This window comes from Paramormyrops kingsleyae, chromosome 2 (genome assembly GCF_048594095.1).
Source record: "Paramormyrops kingsleyae isolate MSU_618 chromosome 2, PKINGS_0.4, whole genome shotgun sequence".
Lineage (NCBI taxonomy): Eukaryota > Metazoa > Chordata > Actinopteri > Osteoglossiformes > Mormyridae > Paramormyrops > Paramormyrops kingsleyae.
Window position 1 is genome coordinate 18251055 of NC_132798.1, and position 19430 is coordinate 18270484.

A 19430-nucleotide genomic window follows, 5' to 3' on the forward strand; every position below is an offset into this window, starting at 1 on the left:
ACAGCCCGATGCGTTTGCACATCCACGGCCAGGACTGCAATTTAATTGTCTGGTGCAAATTCTGAAATGGGGGGGGGAGAAATGATGCTTATTTGCTATATGTACAGAAACATGAGTTATTTTAGTTTTTTTGCATATTCCGTCATGCTCTCCTACTGAGGAGGACAAGCTCGGGGTTGTTTGGCAGCGCTGGAGTATCTTTCAGGGGGTTTACAGCTTTGCCTGCGGGCGCTATGGCAGTGTGGACCTATTCTGAACGTGGGATTGGAACTGGCGACCATCTGAATACAGGCACTGGGGTCTAGAACAGTGATCTGCAATCCATACAGTTCCTCGAAAGTGGTTTGCTGTAATGACCTGTTGTGTTGCTCACTGGGTACCTATCATCTTCCTGCCAATGATGATTACTTGCGTGGCATATTGGCCACAGAGTCATTGCCATGGCGATTGTTGACCCAATCATAGGGCAGATCCAAGCAGACTGTGAGAGCCGTTCAGTGTGAGAGAGACACCGTAGGTTTAAAGAGCCATGTGCCGACTGTGGCTTGTGGGACTGATTTTCGTGGTCTCTGCGTCGTGATTCCCCCCAGCCTTGTAAATCTCATGTGATTCTGCCCCTTCTCAAGCCTGGCCCAGAACAATATTATTATTTTTAGATTCTGGTCTGGTCTGGAAGAGATCTGCTGACTTATTTTAATTTTATCTTGATGGTATTTTTATGGTGATTAGCTGACCCTGGGGGGGTGCATGTTACAGGGTGGGGCAGCATTTGGTTGTGTTCATGACTGTGTATGTCTCAGGCTTCACATGAACATGGTAAACAGGATTGTGTGTGAAACAACAGCAATCATGATTCTGGGACCACAAAGGAGTACTTGGAACCCCAAGTTCTGCATCTGAAATGCAGGGGTGATTCTAGGAATTTTGGAGGCGGGGGGCCTCAACTCATACAGAGCACCCAACCTTATTAACCAATGATATGTTTTGAATTGGTGAGTGACAATAGCGGGGGCACTCTGGTGGGCCAATCAGCTTTCAGCTGGGACCAGTGCCCCTGAGGCCCCGCCCCTGTACATGCCTCTGCTGAGATGTCATTCTGATCTCAAGTTGGTTTTAGGATCAGGGTCAAAGAGCAGAGTGTCCCACTGTGAGTTATAGGAATGCTCCTGAAATGGTCTTTATGCTTTAATGTTGTGGGCAGAAATTGGCCAGTAGAGCAGATTCTTGGACAGGCCGTGGATCAGGGTTTGATAAAATCTTTATATTTCCTTTCTCTGAAGGACCAAGGTCCTCAGCGTGAACCATCTGCCCGTGAAACGCTTTACGTGACTTTGAATGGGACCATTGATCTCAGAGGCCTGTGCGGGGAAAAAACCCCAACATTTCAGTGCATTAAAACTGTAAAAACAAAGAGGTGCCATTATGCAACAAGAGGGAGCACTTCAGATCTCTTCAAAGTAAGGGGGGTGGCAGTGGCTCAAGGGGTGTCCTGGCTGGATACGCTGAAGCTGTGTATAGGCAGGTCTTCCCAGGGAGGTCCTGAACAATGGCGAAGCAGCTACAGCACTCCAAGGGGTCCCAATACTGTAAACTGGATTAAGCTCTGAGGGAACGGTTGGACGGACCTCATCCCCAAACCAGCTGAGGAAACTTCTTTTTTCCTCCTGGTGTCTGATCTTCTCAGTGTATTTGTTTTACAACCACTCCTCCATCTGACAAGCTTCCATCTGCTCGTTTGCACAAGTCCCCGGGAGAAATAGTTCTAGGCCTCCTTCATGGGCTTGGATTAAGCCTGTCCGTAACGCAATGCGGCAGCAGTCTGTCCGCAGCCACTGAATGATGCGGCTGCCTGTAACACGGAGGACACCTGGAAGATCATAGGCAAGACGTGCATTTAACATGGAAGAGCTTTCCGTCACGAGTGATGACCTGGAACTCCCTGTCCTTAAGCCTTCTGTTTTTCTATTATACAGAGGAGATGCCATTTTAACCCCTAGCACTGACCCATACTGCCTCACTATCTACCATTGACTTTTTACACTGTGAATTGGTTTGCTTGGTGCACCTAGATGAGTTTTTGTAAATTGCACTTAAACTTAATAAGGATATAAGTTGTCACTTGGGAAGTTGTGTCTTTTATTTGTATTTGCCTGCGCAATTAGAAGTTCATAGCATTTCAAAAATACTGACCCTTTTAACGCAGTGTTTGTATACCTACATTCCCCATGACTATCTTGCCCTGGATTCTGGTCACTCGCTGGAAACTTATTCTACCAGCTCTTGTACCCAAGTTGGCTCCTTGACAGCTGCCTGCCTTTGGTGAATCATTTGTAAGCTGCTTTGGACAAAAGGGCCAAATAAATAAGTCTGATTATACAGTAGACCTTAGTGTTGATGTAATAGGATCTTGGCTGCACAAGCTCACTTTGATGTGCTTCATTACTCTCAGAATCAATTTGCAGCGTCCAGCTCTATGTTCGAAGGTTTTCGTGGCGCAGAATTTCCAAGACACTTTGTTTGTTGATTTCTGCACGTGTTTTGGTTTAAAATCTCTTTGTGGAATTCCTTTTTAAACAGCAGGGAAATATGTATTTGGAAAATGTCACCTAACTGTGAGGAAGTAAGACCCACAGAACCTGTATTTATTTTCAATTCATCAGCCAAGAATGGTCTTGGCTCTTTGTTCTCCTACTCAAACATGAATATTTCTTTCAAAGTGACGAAGTTGACTGAAAATGTTTTATAAGTACCTACATTGTAAGAGTAAATGCTCAAATCCCTTGGCATTTCCTAAATACTTCCTGTACTTTTTCAGTCTGTCTTTCATATCAAAATATTTTGGACATATATTGCCATGTCACAAACTACAACTGAGCCAATCTGAAATCAACAATATTAGTGATGATTAAAAATAATGAACATGATTATTTATTCATGTCTGCAAAATTGGTACTCTTATAAATGATTAAATTCTAAAATTAAAACCTGACACATATTGAGATCAGAAATATGATCTTCTGGAATGAGACGTTTTGTTGAGCTTAAATGAAAACTAACTTGGTTGGATTAGTAGTGAGCAAAGGTACTTTTCCCAGTAGATCGTTACAGGGTTGGCATGGTGTTACCAGAAGCTTACTACGCTTCTCCTCAAGGCAAGAATGTGATTCCACAGAGGTGCTAATGAGGTAATCCTCAGGCGTTAAAAAACAACAATGATGAGATAGGTCTTTTAAAGTGAACTAAGTGTTTGAATTCCTAAAGGCAATTTCCCTAAGCCTGCTCAAAATGTTCTTGCTTGGCTGGAAGCCAAACCCCGAACCGTTACCTGCTGTTCTGATCAAATACATCACTGCCTCTTTTTCTGCTGAAGCAACTGGACCAAGATGGAGAGCAGTGTCTGCTGGCCTGCACAATAATTTGACAGCATCTTAACACGAAGGTAGACATTTAGAGGGATGTTGCCTGGAAAGTCAGATGTTTTCCTGTTTAAGAGGAAGCCTTCACTTAACAAATGATGGACGCGGCCAGGCCAGGGATTAGCTTGTAAATCGAGGATTACTTGCATATTGTATGATCCTCTGCCAGTTGCGTCACTCATTCTTATTCCCACTTGTTCTCAAATCTGGCGTAATGGCTTATAACCCACCTCCCATATAACTTGGTGTTTTAATAAGCAATACAAGCCTCTGCTGGATAAGCAGCTATGAAAAAAGGATGGACGTTTTACTGACCAGAATTTGGTATTCATCATAGGGTGCTGAAACTTTTTTGACACTTCTGGCGGGAGTCCATGCAAAGACAGGAGTGGCGCAGAGACCTGGATTAGCATTTGGAGTCTGCAGCATGTATGATTGACCGCTGGATTACTTGCTCAGGGCCTCACTGCCTCACTGCCTTGCTGCCTCGCCTTTTTAGAGCATAACCGGAGCCATGCTGGGAGACTGTTGTTTTGCCCAACTCAAAAAGTCACTCTACCTCCCCTGGTGCTCCTCAGATGTTTCAAAATCTAAATAAATAGCTGGTGTGTAGCGTCAGAAGATCATAGCTAGCTAGCTGATTAGCAGAACATGCTGCTTTAGCATCTAAATAAGGAATGCATTTACCAAATATTTAGTGTAGTGACTGTTTGTGACCAACAGGGGGGTAAACCACAGGAGTCCCATGCAAACGTTGTGGCTGGCAGAGTGTTGTGTTGACCTCGAAGGGCCATGCTGGATAGTCCCTATCTGGGGCCAAAATCGTCTGTTTTCAAAGATGCATCAAAACCTTGCCTGGCGGGATGTGCTGGTTCCTTACTCTGCTTGCTGGTGCGGTTTAAGTAGTAGAAGTTTTCCTTTGTTGCTGTTTTAAAGATCTCAAGCTGACAGAGAATCGTGTTTGCTGGTTTTGTCTCCCTGTCCCGCCAGCCCAAAATAAACACAGAGTCTTTTCTTTATGCGGTAGCCAATGCGTAGATTGATGAACAATCTACACATTAGCAACATCCTCTTAGCTGCTAACAAAAATCAGACTTTGTTTTAGAGCTGCAAAAGCTCACAATGCAAAAATCCACATTTATTGACATTAACTGTTTTCATATTTGTCTTATTGACTTACTGTTTACTCTGGTTTTAGCTCCTTAATTTATATTTGGGTTTAATTTACCTATGCTTTACATATGCTTTTATCCAAAGTTGCATACAAGTGAGGCAAACAGCACATTACAAACATACGGCTGTCATGGAGGCAGCTGGGCATTAGTGCAGCTAAACTGAGCTTCCAGTGAGTGACCAGGTACCAGTGTATGCAGTGTCAGAGCAGGAGCTACACAACATCTTCATCGCGACATTACGAACATTCAGGGTACATGGAAAGGGATCAGGTTAGTAGAGGAATTCCTGAAACAGGTGGGTCTTGAGGTGTTTCTTGAAAGTGGAGAGAGAATCTGATGACCAGATGTGGTTCAGCAGCTCGTTCCATCATCGGGGAACCACACATGGGAACCGTCTGCCGTGAGACTTCTCACATGGCGGCAGAATCTCTAATGGCATTGGTTTGCTGACTGAAGGGGGCGAGATAGGACATCTTGAGGGAGACGGGTGGAGATTGGTGCCTTTAATCCGTTAAAAAGCCCATTAATAGAGTTATAAGCCAGCACCAAGGACTTGAGCTTGATGCGAGTGCCTGAAAGAATTCAACGCAGTGAAATGAGAAGGGATGTGACGCGCACATTTAGGCTGACTCAATACAGACCTGCTGCTGTGTTTTGAATCATCTACTGGTTATCTATCATTACTGCTAGGTTCCTGGTTGTCAATCATTATCACTAGGTTCTTGGTTATCTATCATGACTGCTAGGTTCCTGGTTGTCTCATTACCGCTAGGTTCCTGGTTGTCTATCATTATCACTAGGTTCCTTGTTATCTATCATTATCACTAGGTACCTGGTTATTTATTATTAACGGCAGGTTCCTGGTTGTTTATCTTTACCGCTAGGTTCCTGGTTGTCGATCATTATCACAAGGTTCCTGGTTGTCTCATGACTGTGAGATTCCTGGTTGTCTCATTACTGCTAGGTTCCTGGTTGTCTATCATTATTCAATTCAATTCAATTTATTTTTATATAGTGCCTTTGACAACAGAGTTGTCCCAAAGCACTTTACAGAGTTGTGTTGTGATACATGAAACAGAAGTAGAGGGAGACACAGAATGGGGAAAAAATAGGAAAGAAATAAATTGAATAAAGAAAGCCAGAAGACAACGGAGGAGAGGAACAAAAAACTTCCAAGTAGGGAGAAAAAAACCTCTGGGGGTCCAAGGTCACCTGGCTACCCAACCCCCCCTGGGCACTAACATTACTGAGAACAGAAAAGAGTGGACATGCTTGCTAAAAGGGGGGTATATGCTGGGATTAAGGATGAAGACAAAGTCCATCAATGAGTCTGTTATCCATGTTGGCCTCAGAGGGGTGGCCAAGGTCTTTTCTCCACATCATTCTCTATCATTACCGCTAGGTTCCTGGTTGTCTCATTACTGCTAGGTTCCTGGTTGTCTATCATTACCTCTAAGTTCCTGGTTGTCTCATTACTGCTACGTTCCTGGTTGTCTATCATTACCGCTAGGTTCCTGGTTGTCTCATTAATGCTAGGTTCCTGGTTGTCTATCATTATCACTAGGTTTCTGGTTATCTATCATTACCGCTAGGTTCCTGTTTATCTCATGACTGCTAGGTTCCTGGTTGTCTATCATTACCGCTAGATTCCTGGTTATCTATCATTACCGCCAGGTTCCTGGTTGTTTATATTTACTGCTAGGTGTTTATCTTTACTGCTAGGTTCCTGGTTGTCTATAATTATTGCTAGGTTCCTGGTTGTCTCATTAATGCTAGGTTCCTGGTGGTTTATCATAATCACGAGGTTCCTGGTTGTCTGTCATTAAAGCTAGGTTCCTGGTTATCTGTGTGTGATTTCCAGTGGCTGGAGGAAAATGCAGAGTAAGATTTTCGTTGCATAGTGTAACTGACTGTTTACTTTGCTTATGATAATGAGCTCTTGAATCTTGAAATGAACCAATGGAGTGAATCCCTTTGAAAGTTGTTTTTTTCCTTCAGTACAGTGCTGATTTTCTTCCTCTGTTGATGGTGAGTGCATCCTGAATCAGTGTGACCGTGTGTAGTGCACGGTCCAGCACACTCAGTTGCGTCTGTCTGTCCCACTGTGTCATGCAAGTACGTCACAAACACTGAGATCCTTTGTCCATCATTGCAAAGGAGTCTTTTGAGTTTTGCCTGGCACAGACTTGGCGTCTAGACTCCAGGAAAAACCTCTTCCCACAATCGGAATGCTTGTTCTTTTTCTACACGTCAGCATTCCTGGTTATTCCAAGAAAAAACAAAGCTATCTCAGTTCCCAAAATCAGGGGACACCCTTTTCCTGTGCTGTGCGTGAATAACGTAGCTATCATAACTCGCCACGCCCGCTACCTGTCAGTGCTTTTCGTTCCATGTCCTCTTGGTTGGCAGTAAGTCCTTCCCTGTGGCAAGAGGCTGGTTTTCTTGCCGACTCTTTCTCCAAACTTCTGACTTGGCCAGGAGGGCCGGAAGCTTTGTGATGGACGTGTATCAGCATCACGTAAAAGAGGACAGGACTGCTGTCCTTTAACCTTTGCATTAATTAGTCACTAATTATGTTGTGTCCATTCTTTTTAATCAGAATTCGTGATTAAAATGTAAACATGCTTCCTGGTTGCGTAGACTATGGCCTCTGTTTTCATGGGCAAAGATAAGAGTGACACTTAATCACATCGGTGCTGTATTTGCATATATAAATGTATCCGTCTGGCTCCCATAACCACATGTCCAGCACAGGGTTCACACTATAGGCAATTTTGTGACAACATGTAGGTTTGGTGATGCTTTTATCCAGTCATGTCTGCATGTGTCACACGATTTGCTTAATCACTAAACAATCCACCTCCTTGCACATAATGATAGCTTCCTCTCAGTACACATTATGTTACTGCACCAGGCCATGCAAATTGGACAAATTGGTAACGCTTTAGAATTTGGTGAGTAGAATGAATGAATGAAATGTGTCCTCTGCATTTAACCAATATGTGACAATGTGACATAGCAGGGGGCAGCTAATTCAGCGCCCATGGAGCAGTGCTTGCGGGGGGGTACCTTGCTGTTCAGGGCCATTCCCGACCTGTTAGGCCACCACTGCCCACTTGAAGTGGAACAAATCATATAGTATTATACTATTACTTATGTGTTAATTAACCACAAACCAAGTCTTATATACATACTGATCTCATGTTAATTCATCATTAATGAATCATGACTAATGTTTTCTCATCTCAAGCTGTTACTTTATTTGTTACTATATCTGTGAATTATGCAAACCTTTGTGAACTACTGAAGGAACTACTGAAAGTACAAGTCATGAATAACACAAGTGAAATACTGATCTCATGATTGTTCATCATTCATGAATCGTGATGCGTCTTATCAAGTAGTAACTATATTTGTTTATGATATTTTTGGAATTTGTACTTCAGTAGTAACTGAGTTATTACTAAATATTTGTGCCCCATCATCAAGTGAAGTGTTACCGACACACTGGCTTTGTGGTTTGGAGTCCTTGCGGAGCTGAGTGCTGTTTTTAAATGACATATTACAGTATGTAGGATTGACATCACTGGGGATCCCAGCAGCGCAGGTATATTAAGTATCAGCTGTGTGTTTCATCCTTTCATTTGTTCGCTCACAGACAGTCACCGAACGTGGAGATCTTGTGGGACTGAATTAGAACACCAAACATGGAGGAGGAACCGGGGCGGACAGCTGGAACACATCTGGGGTGGCAGATGGGGGAATTTGAGAAAGCCGTGTCAATGTTTGCAATTAAGCTGCACTAGGAGGGCTATTAAAAATGAAAAGTGAACTATCGCCTTTGGGGGGAATGTAGCTGACGGGGTCCACGCATCACACGAGATCTTTGAACGCTGAATGATTGCAGTCCTTACTGTGCCAGGAGAATGTTAATGGTATTTTAGCTATATTAATTATTTAGAAAATAATTCAGGTCCAGAAAGTAAAAATCCAGACCATGATTTTGTTCCAGCCACCCAGTTGAGCATACCGAGTCACAGTTACAGAGTGCTCAACTGGTTGGATGGAACAAAATCTTGGTCTGGATTTTTACTTTCTGGACTGGAAATTTCCGCCTCTGCACATGTGTTTTGCATCAGGAAGGTGCTGAGGTGGACAGGATCTTCTAGGTGGCATTTTACATTAATATCATGAACTTTGATAAATCCTTCCACTTACCTTCTCAAAATCTTGTTTATAAGTGTGTTTTCAGGGTCTATTCATACTTATACATGAAATGAAGCATGAAATGCAATTAGGCCTCATCTCTGATGCTTGTATAATGGTTCTGTGATTCAGACATAAAATATCAAACGTGCCGTTCTTGTGACCAGCTGTGTCCCGCATCTGTCGGGAACCCAGTGAAACACACTCAGTGGCCTGGGTGGTGCGATGTTTAATGGTTAGCGCTGTAACTCCACGGCTCCCGGGCTGTGGGTTCCATTCCTGGCCCCCTGTGCTTGTAATGTTCTCCCTGTGTTTGTGCGGGTTCTCTCGTGGTATTCTGGTTTCCCCCCCCCATAGTCCCAAAACACCTGCTTAGGGGAATCCCTAAATAAATCATGCTGTGTGTGTCCTGTGTCACATCTTCAGTGCCCCCCAGGTGTCTTCCTTGCGTCTTTGTTGATAAGCTCACTTATCACACGGCCCAGGAAAAGCACTTATAGAGAATACATGGATGGATTTACTACTCTGGTGCTTGCTGACAGACTTTTACAAAGACACTCTGGACCGAGACATCATGAGACCACAGTTGGCCACAAACCAACAGCATGACTGGTTTTGCCTTCTGTCTTGGGTTTTTGCAGTATCTATCCAAAAAATGAAGAATGTTTCTCTGCTCAATATTACAGTAAAGAGGGTGGGCAAATAGGCCGCGATGGAACCATATGGTTCTCAATATACTTTGGGACTGGGTGGGATGGCGATCAGATAAAGGGAATTTAGTGTGTAATTGTTTGATGGATGAGGCAATAGCTGGAAACGTTGTTCAACTTTCAGGTTGTGCTAGACTGTTGTGCTTAATAAAGGTTAAGTGTGTTGGTTTCCTTTATGCGTGTAAGGAAGGAAACCCCAGTAATCCTGACCAGGCTGAACGAATATGACAGAGCCAGGATGGTGGGGCCTTTTAATGAATGACGATATAGAGTTTACCTCCAGAGAACAGAGCCTTCATTTTTTCCCGACAGCATGATGTAATGAATGCAGTGCTTAATATCTGAGGGGCACGTGAGTGCTTTGGCATGTCAACCCGCTCCTTCGCTATGGCTCATGGGAAGTTTTTTAGATGTAAGAGTCTCAGCTGTAGCTGTTTCCACTTGGACACTCTGAGCATCTTGCATTTTTTACGCCGTTCCGCCTCAGAGCTGTGAAACCGCTTGCTGCTGGTATTGTCCTGCAGCCTTTACTGGCACTCGGTGAGGAACCAGTGTGGTACAGGTCAGGGAGGAAGAGCACTGCAGGGGAACCTTTACGGGGAATCATTTACGGCAGCCGAGTCCCTCCAAACCCTATTACTCCAGCACCTGCCTTCCGACTAACTAATAATTACTAGCTTCTGTTTCTCGATTCTGAGCCTTAAGCCTTATTTAATGGCCACCCACCTTCCCTTGCTGGCTAATTTCAGGTATGAAAATGCTTACATTACATTGTGCTGACACTTTTACCCAAAAAAATGTGTACATATATATGTTTTAAGAAAGTAGGGTCAGGCAGTCCCTGAAGCAATTGGTGATCTTGTTTAATGGTGAGTTCATTCTGCCGACCATGCATGGGACTCAAACCAGCGACCTTCTGATCACAGGTACAGCATTGTAATCTGCTGTCCCCCCATGTAACCGAGTCTTAGCTGCTGGACTAGGTCTCTGGAGAGTAGCAGTGAGGGAGATGCGACACACATGGCCTGGTCTTAGGCACACGGGGCTGTCTCCTGGTGAGACGCACAGCCTGGTCTTAGGCACACGGGGCTGTCTCCTGCTGAGACGCACAGCCTGGTCTTAGGCACACGGGGCTGTCTCCTGGTGAGATGCACAGCCTGGCCTTAGGCACACGGGTCTGTCTCCTGGTCAGACGCACAGCCTGGTCTTAGGCACACGGGTCTGTCTCCTGGTCAGACGCACAGCCTGGTCTTAGGCACACGGGGCTGTCTCCTGGTGAGACGCACAGCCTGGTCTTAGGCACACGGGGCTGTCTCCTGGTGAGACGCACAGCCTGGTCTTAGGCACACGGGGCTGTCTCCTGGTGAGACGCACAGCCTGGTCTGTAAGCACATGGGGGCTCATCAAGCGGATACCTGAGCAGTCTGTGGGGCTGAAACACCAAGAGAAACAATAGAGTCTTATTTGAAGTTGCTAGTGTGGTACCTAATTCTGATTTTAGTTTAAATGCATTATGTTTTGGCAGAAGCGAGGTGCATGTTTACTTTGCATGGACAAAACTCCCCACAGCGATGGAGCCTGGTGGGTTTATATTTCTTTTAAAGGGTTTTATAGGAAATGAGGGTTTTCTGGGGCTGGGAGAGAAGCAGGATGACCTTCATATCCATCCCTTTTCAAATTCCCTAACAAATGTAATAAACAGTAACAAACAGTAATGCTTTAATACTAAAACAAATGGTAATACATTAACTGTACCTTCATAATGCATTCATATATCATTCTTAAACAGCATGTAAGCACCTTAACATGCCTTAAAGCATTGCATTCATAATACTTTCAATGAACAAAACATGACAGCTTTAATATACATTAATAACAATCATATTATGCTCTTTGCGTGGGTGAGTGTGACTGGCCACATATGATTTATTGGCCATTGGTTGTGTCTCCTGTACTGCCTGGGAGGGGTTCCAGACTGGGATAGGCTAAGTGGAACAGGCTCCAGGCTGGGATAGACTAACTGGAATAGGCTCCAGACTGGGATAGGCTTAGTGGGATAGGTTTTCTGGGGTAGGCTCCGCATCCTTCCAGTGGATATAAATTCCTGGGTAAATGAATGAAATAAGCTTTTTATAGTGTTGACCCTTTATTAGACTAATTGAGAGTCATTTGAAAAGTAAAGGCTACAGACTTAATTATTAATCTGGCTTAAAAACAAAACTTACCTTAAAACTAACCATTAGAAATGTTCTTAACGTGCCCCATACCTACAATGGAGGCATGTAAGGGGACCAATGTGTTGAAGCTTAAGGGTTGTGGCTGAATACCACATGCAAAGCCCTGGGGATGATGGATCAGAACGCCCCTGTTCTGAGGTCAAAGGTCAGGTCAAGGTTAACGATGAAGTTAGGGCATTACCTCACCAGGAATAAGCACAATTCCTCTCAGATGGCCTTCAATGTCATATGTGGGGCTAATTTAAAGTCGTCATTTAGCCAAGTTTCTTTCATGCTGAAAAAAACTTGGAAGTGTGCAAGGCAATCATTTTGCAGTAACTTTTCCCATAATGCAATATGCTTATCGGCAGAGGATCTGTGGATAATTAAGTGCTTTGTGCCTGTGGATGTTGTATTTTTTCCGTGTTACGTGGGAAGTTTGATGAAGTATCATGGGATACAATGGATACCACTACATAAAAGAGGGCCGTGAGAGATTGACCGCACCCTTCCAATAGGTCTGCAGCCCCTATAAGATCACTGCATGAAAGCTCTAGCCTTTGAATTACAAACAGACGTGCCACTGAACTCCACCTCCCCCCCTTTGAATTTTTCCCTGGTATTCACATACAGATGGGCTTGCCCCTTCTAAACAATTTGAGTTCCTAGTCAAATATCACTTAGTGGGCCACAGTGGGCGGAAAACGCAGAACTTCGCCAGCACCCTCAAGCACTGGGTTCCATGACAACTTTAAATTAAGATACTACCAGAATTAATGATTCATTCAGCGAGTCTCTATATAAAACTGCCCAAGAACACACGTATTAAGATGGTGTTTAAGAGCAAAACAAACCATTAGTGTAACCTGGGGATGTGGGAGCATTTATTAAGACAAACAACCTTGTTTGTGGCATTTAAAGAGGTGAAGTTTCCATGAGTCAAAGCCGGCCAAAGCTCATGGTGGTCCCATTGTCTTGTTGAGTCCATCTTCTCACAGCCAGATTTTCCACAGTGAGATTCTGGGTTCAGTTTTTGTCTGTGTAGCCAGATTTGGTTAGCAGTAATAAATAGGTGATTTGTGCCGATGTAGAGGAAATTAGTAAGGGCTGGAAGTAAGTATCAAAATGGTAAAACAGTAGGTAACAATGCATGGGAGGTAGAAAGTCAGTGAGAGACAAGGCATTTTGTACGATTGTGGCTAAGCATTAACATTTTGGTCAAAGACACTTGTACCTCCGTGTATCACAGCATTGTCATATTGCACTGTTTGATTGGACTGAATTCTGAATGATGACTTATGGGTAACTGTTTACCTCACAGTTTCTTATGCTTATTGATTTGTGACCTGTAGAGCAACCAGGGGGAAAATGGCGTGCAAACCTGATATCAGAGTTTTGATGGGTGAACGTGTGGCAGCTGAGGATTGTTTTGGATGGTGCATGTGGACCTGGGGACTAATGATTTCTCGTTTGCATATGAGGCGGCGAGGGAAACTGATCGCAAGAAGACGGCCTGGACATCTACGAGACTCTAGAGCCAAAAAATGGAGCTCTCCAAAATGTAAGGCAAGGTAAAACGCAGTGATCCTCCTGTGAAAGACAGTTATACCCAACCTCTGTCAGTGTGCAGAACAGAGGAGTCTTTCCAGGTTTGTTGTGGGCAGGGGGACTGTGACATCACAGGGTTTGCCTTGGTGGGGAGGCCTGAACTTCTTGCACTGCTGGAGCAGAAATACGTCAATGCTTGATCTCAATTAGTTAGTAAAAGACCATGGAATATGGGATAGTCTGACAGAAGACCTACTCCTTATGCAATACTGTTTCCAGGGAAGAGGTTCAATACATGTCCAAAGAATCAAATAAGCAACTGTGACATGCTAAATATACATATTTTGGTGCAGTTTTACAGTCACTCTGTTTACTAAAAAACAAATAAGATTGTCATAAGGTTTAAAAGCTGCACTACGAAGCCAGCAGAAATGGGGCCAAGTTTGAGTCTTTTGAGATTTATGAATAAAAGCCACGAATGTTCGGCCTGTGAGGGAGAGGCTCTTTAAGCTGGGCTGAAAAGGATCCAAAAAGAAGGGAAATAACGTTATAAACATCCCTCTGGTCCTGACACTAGACAATTAAGTCAGAAAAAGCCTTTTCAAATCAAGCCTAAGGAAAGTCCCCCTCTGTAGTCTGCTTAATCACAGCCTTGCCTGGCTTTCACTCTGACACTCACTCTCTATTGGTTAAGCAACCTGTCTGTACTAAGTGAGAGTTAGAGGATTAATTGTTTCATAAGACATAAATTGAAGGCTTGTGCACAAATTGATTTCAGGTTCCCACGCTGTTTCAGATGTGTATGATCTTCTGTGTTCTCTGCATTTTATCTGCTGGATGTCTGCTAGCAAATAACACGTCTGCATATTCCTAGAAATCAGCTTTATTCGGTGCTTGCATGTGATGCAGTGATTATGACTGGACAAATTATCTTTAATGTTTACATTTATTCTCAAGACATCCAAAGTGTCTTTAGGGACCTACAGGCCAGATATTTTACAAAAAACACACAATAGAGAATAAGAACCTTGGAAAAAACATGAAATATTCTCAATTGTAGTAAAATTCAATATCTTGTAAAAACAAGAAGTAAAATATACATTATTTCTGTCAGTTATGTGTAGAAAATATGTAACGAATAGCTTCAGGTAATATCTGGTGCTGAGAACTTATTGTCAGTTAATTGCTGAATGAAACAATTCAATATAGGACATCTGGGAGTTTTAGAAATTGTTAGTCTTATACATGTTTTAGTAAAAACCATACCAACAAGTTATTTACAGAGACACTATTTTACAAAATAAGACATTTTGAGAATAAAATATAATTTGCCAGAAATTGATTGTAATGTGCAACCATATATATAATAATTACCATGTCTGCCATGACATGTATGTTTCAGTACTGCTAACCAATTCTGAAGCAACATATGTGAACAATTTCATAAAAATATGCTTACATACTTTTGGTGGCCAGATGATTAGGTATACCAGCTGCTTACCATGAACTGCGACTAAGCATTAGAATGACTGAGATGCATGCCATTTCGAACATGGTATTATTGTTTCTGTTAGACATGGTGGTTCCAGCACCTCAGAAACAGCCAACCTCCTGGTTTTTTTTTTCTTACACATTACAATGCCTAGAGTTTACAGAGAACGATCCAGGCAGGGGAAGTTCTTTGGATGAGAACACCTAGTTAAAGAGAGACCTCAGAGGAGAGCGGCCAGACCCCTTAAAGCTAATATGAAGGAAACAAGTGCATGAAGAGCAGCTCAGTACAACAGCGGTGCCAGGCAAAGCCATCTCTGAACCCACAACTCATGTACCCTTTACAGTACTAGCTAGGTGTCTAATAAAGTGGGTCCTACCCGGTACTAGCTAGGTGTGTCTAATAAAGTGGGTCCTACCCGGTACTAGCTAGGTGTCTAATAAAGTGGGTCCTACCCGGTACTAGCTAGGTGTGTCTAATAAAGTGGGTCCTACCCGGTACTAGCTAGGTGTGTCTAATAAAGTGGGTCCTACCCGGTACTAGCTAGGTGTGTCTAATAAAGTGGGTTCTACCCGGTACTAGCTAGGTGTCTAATAAAGTGGGTCCTACCCGGTACTAGCTAGGTGTGTCTAATAAAGTGGGTCCTACCCGGTACTAGTTAGGTATACCTGATAAAGTGGGTTCTACTTAGTACTAGCTAAGTGTACCTGATAAAGTGGTCACTGAGTATGTATGTGTACAGGATTCTCCACTCACTCAACTATAATGCCTCTACTTATCTGTCTGCTAGAGTACAAATATTTGTCACCCAGATGTAGCACTGAGCATCTGAGGACATTTACAGTTGATGCAAATAGCTAAAGGCACATGTGTTGTTGTTAATACAAAGCTGCTGTTTTTCCAAAGCCAAAAGAGCTGTTGTGATGAAAACATGATCCACAGTTTGTAAACATTTTAACCAAACTGATTTAACTCGAAAGCAATGAGTTTGTTGTAGACTTCATCTACAAAATGAAAGCATTAAGGCTGTTTCACTCATAGTAACTCGCTTGGCATTGTGCAAGCGTGCCGTAGCATTTGTTCAATTGATCCATTGTTGTCGACGTTTCTTGATTGCTTAGGTTGATACCGCTCCTGGTTACATATCAACATATAACAGTGTAGGGCCTTTCTGAAGAAATAACAAATCCAAAGCACCAAACTCTTTAAAAAGACATTAATTCAAGAACATGTTACATTCTATAGCATAGTTCAAACAGCTCTTCTTACTGCTTTCACCCACAAAAAAAGGACCCAACAGTATTTAAAGACATATAAATGAAAACTAGTCAGAGAATAAAAAAAGTGCTTGGTGAACAGACGGATTTGAGTAGCGGCACAGGAAGCCATGAGGCGGTCAGTGGCCCACAAAGATGATGCGATAGGTTAGCTGGTGCCCGTTGTCCCATGCGTACAGGACCTTCTCCTTGGGGTTGTAGTCGATTTGTGTGGTGAAAGAGTACTCATTGGTGAAGGCCAGCCCAGGCTCCGCCTCGGTGTCAGTGTGCGTGTCGTACGCGTAGGACACCACCCCCTCCTTCTGATTGTAGACATTGATGGCGTATAGCACGCCGCAGACGATGAAACAGTTGCCGAAGGAGTTTCGCTTCAGGCCCGTCCGCCAGGTGGTCTCCTTCCGCACCGACAGGTCCCCCGGGTCCAGCTTGCTAATGACGATGACCTCCTGTTCAGAGTAGTCGTCATCGGTGCTTGGGTAGATGACCCACAGGCCGCTCTCGTCCACCGCGAAGTCGATGTCCGAGTGGCCGCGCCACTTCCAGGGCGTGGTGTCTTCATAGACCACGTCGTGCAGCAGAGTCCAAGCCGCCACGTAGCGCATCCTCAGGTCGTACTTGATGACGTTCTTGGTGAAGGCCCGGTTGTAGTAGAAAGCACCGTTGTAGACCACGTGACCAGTGCCAATCCAGTTATATGGAAGCTTGTACAAGTTACTCCATCGGCCTGAAGACACAGAACCAGAGCGTTACTGTCAGAATCGGGCTATTCCTGATACCATATAAATGCTCTGAAAGATAACCCAGTGTGGCCCGACTCGACTTGTGTTCAGCATTCCTTAACCTCCTGTCATGTAAAAGGTACACTTGAAAATTAATCTTCATAAAATATATTTTACCTTATTAAACAAATAGCCTTTTTTTTTATCCCAGCTGTATTAATGGGTTATTGGAATAAAATGAGCGGAGAACTGAAGACTTAAAGGAATCCAGTTAAGCCAAGGAATGGAGAAATGATAGAGTGGGAGACATAAGCAGAAGCACATGAATCCCTCTCGGTGTAAGATGTAGGGTGATTTAAAAGTCAAGGGCCTAGATTAATGCTGTCTGATTCACTGAGGACGAGCGGGGCCAGTGTCTGCTCTAAGCGCATGACCGCAGCTCATAGGAGTGTGTCCTCACAAGGTCGTTTCCGCATTAACCCCCTTCCCATATTTAGACAAAAGTCCCTGTGTAGTCTTCAGTTATAATATACAATCTGCTGTGGCTTATTCATCTGAAAATCGCTTTTTTTTTCCCACTAGTCAAACTAATCTTTGTAAAAGAGACATGCTTTCAAAATGTGTAATTTTTGCATTCATTGAAAAACAATGAGAAGGACATTGCGAGTTATTTCAAAAATAATATTTGGTTATATAGTCTACATTTTGATATCAATACATGGTTTTCTTGCCATACAGAAACTAAACTATATAAATGCGTTTTTGCATCCTCAGAAGAATGGCTCACCTTGCTGGAAATTCTCCAGGTTTCGGAATTCAACGAGGTTGTTACCATAGTAATAGTTGGTGACATAGATCTTGGAGTCCTTGGCGACAGGGTCCTTCATCCAGGCTCCTTCATTGCGCCCGTAGCTGTGCTGTTTCTCTGGCAGCTCCACAGAGGCTATCGTGCCCTCGCAGTCCAAGTCCTTCACTGTCATTGGCCAGCACCGCAGATACACAGCATTAGCGGTTCGAGGGTAGGTGAACTTTTCATTGAAGCATTCATGGAACATGAGCTCACAGTAACAGTAAAGCAGAGAGCGCCCCAGCTAGGTGGCATACCTGAGCGGTTAGGAACGACCCGACTGCTGTTATCAGAGTTGTCCAGCACCAATACTATGGTTGGCGCTGGTCTCTCGGGCCGGGCCGTGGTGGTCGTGGTGGGGGACTCAGTGGTGCTGCTGGTTGTCGGTGTGGCTAGGGTTGTGGTGGTGGTGGTCGTTGGCACCGCCTTACTGGCTTCAGTGGTCTCCACAGTGGCCTCGGAGCTCCTTTCGCCGGAGTGAGCCTCTCTGGAGTCGTGGGCCACATGGGCTCTGGCAGGGGCTTCTGTGGGACAGACAGAGGGGCTACATCAGTAAATCTTTCCTTTGGTATTTCCCTCTGCCAAGCCACAACGTTTTCAGAGATTACAGCCTCGATTCTCCAGCCATGGCATCAAACGAAATCTAGAATTAATGAAGCTGACTTCCACCTTGTGCCTACACTCTCCCCCCCGCCCAGTAACCCAGCATAGCCTCATTCTGTTTGTGCTCAGCATTCCATGGCTTCCTGGGATGCTTCCAGAAAGTTCTGAATATTTCTCCATGGACAATGGACAGATCCTGGGAGAAAAGCCAGTGGGCTCCTTCATTCCTGTCCTCTGTCTACCTGTTTCGAGATCTGAGAAAAGCACGGTAAAGCTGGCCGCGCCTAACCCGACCCCTCACAGTCCAGGCCACACCTCCTCCAGTCTTCGCCCTACAGTGTGCTGCCATGAAACTTGAAACGTGAATGGAACAGCTCAGGACAACAAGGAAAGGAAGAGAACTGCAAACACAGCGAGTGCTTGAAGGACCATCCTGTCTAAGTCCCATATGATACTGCCATCAAATGAAGATATCTCCTAGCAATTGTACATTTTACATTTTATTTAACAGATACTTTTATCCAACGTGTCATATAGTTGTTAAAAAAAGGGTCAGATAGTTCATGGAGGAATTGGGGATCAAGACCCCAAGAGTGAAATCAGTCTGCGGACCCTGGAATTTGAAACAATGACCTTCTGATCACAGTCCAAAGTACAAATAGTACAATGAGACACAAACTGATTATCCTGTATGTCTAGTAATGATGTCTTCTTCAAATCTGATGGTCCATAGAATCATTGTCCTTGACAATATTTGTCCATATATTTATTGGCTATAGTGACCTCCAGTGAAGGCAAAAGTTTTTGAGGGAACCCAAAGTTCATGGCTCCCATCTTACATAACAGCCAGAGCTAATTTGCCCTGGTTGCCGAGTCACCCAGACACCGTTCATTCCAGAATGTCCACAAACAAAATCTAGTGAAGGGAGGTTATTAACTCTACTAAATAAAAGCAAACTTAATTTTTCTGGAAATTTATGGAAATGAAACCAATCCATCCATGGCTCCATTCTGAGATCAAGCCATTTCTGGCCATGTGGGAGTTTGGTAAAGAGTACAAAACCTCCTGTGTAGCATGCATGCTAACTGTTGTGGTGCAGCCTATCACTCATGAGAAAGAAGCGAGGTAGTAGGACTGGGTGCTAGTTTTCTAATCCAATTCTCTCAAAAAGAAGTTGTATCTTTATGCTGTTCATGTGTTTAATTTCACAGTAACAACTT

At 43.8% G+C, this 19430-nt stretch overlaps 1 protein-coding gene across 1 annotated transcript in view; it reads right to left on the minus strand.

The window, feature by feature from the left end:
- Positions 1-14138: 14138 nt before the first annotated feature.
- LOC111858771 (olfactomedin-like protein 2A) overlaps positions 14139-19430 on the minus strand; it is a 29874-nt gene continuing 24582 nt past the window's right edge. Inside the window, exons 6-8 of the mRNA XM_023840847.2 lie at positions 17864-18130; positions 17547-17732; positions 14139-16764 (exon numbers count right to left, since the gene is read on the minus strand). Coding sequence (XP_023696615.1) covers positions 16160-16764; positions 17547-17732; positions 17864-18130 — 1058 coding nt within the window. The 3' untranslated portion in view covers positions 14139-16159. The remainder of the gene's footprint in view (positions 16765-17546; positions 17733-17863; positions 18131-19430) is intronic.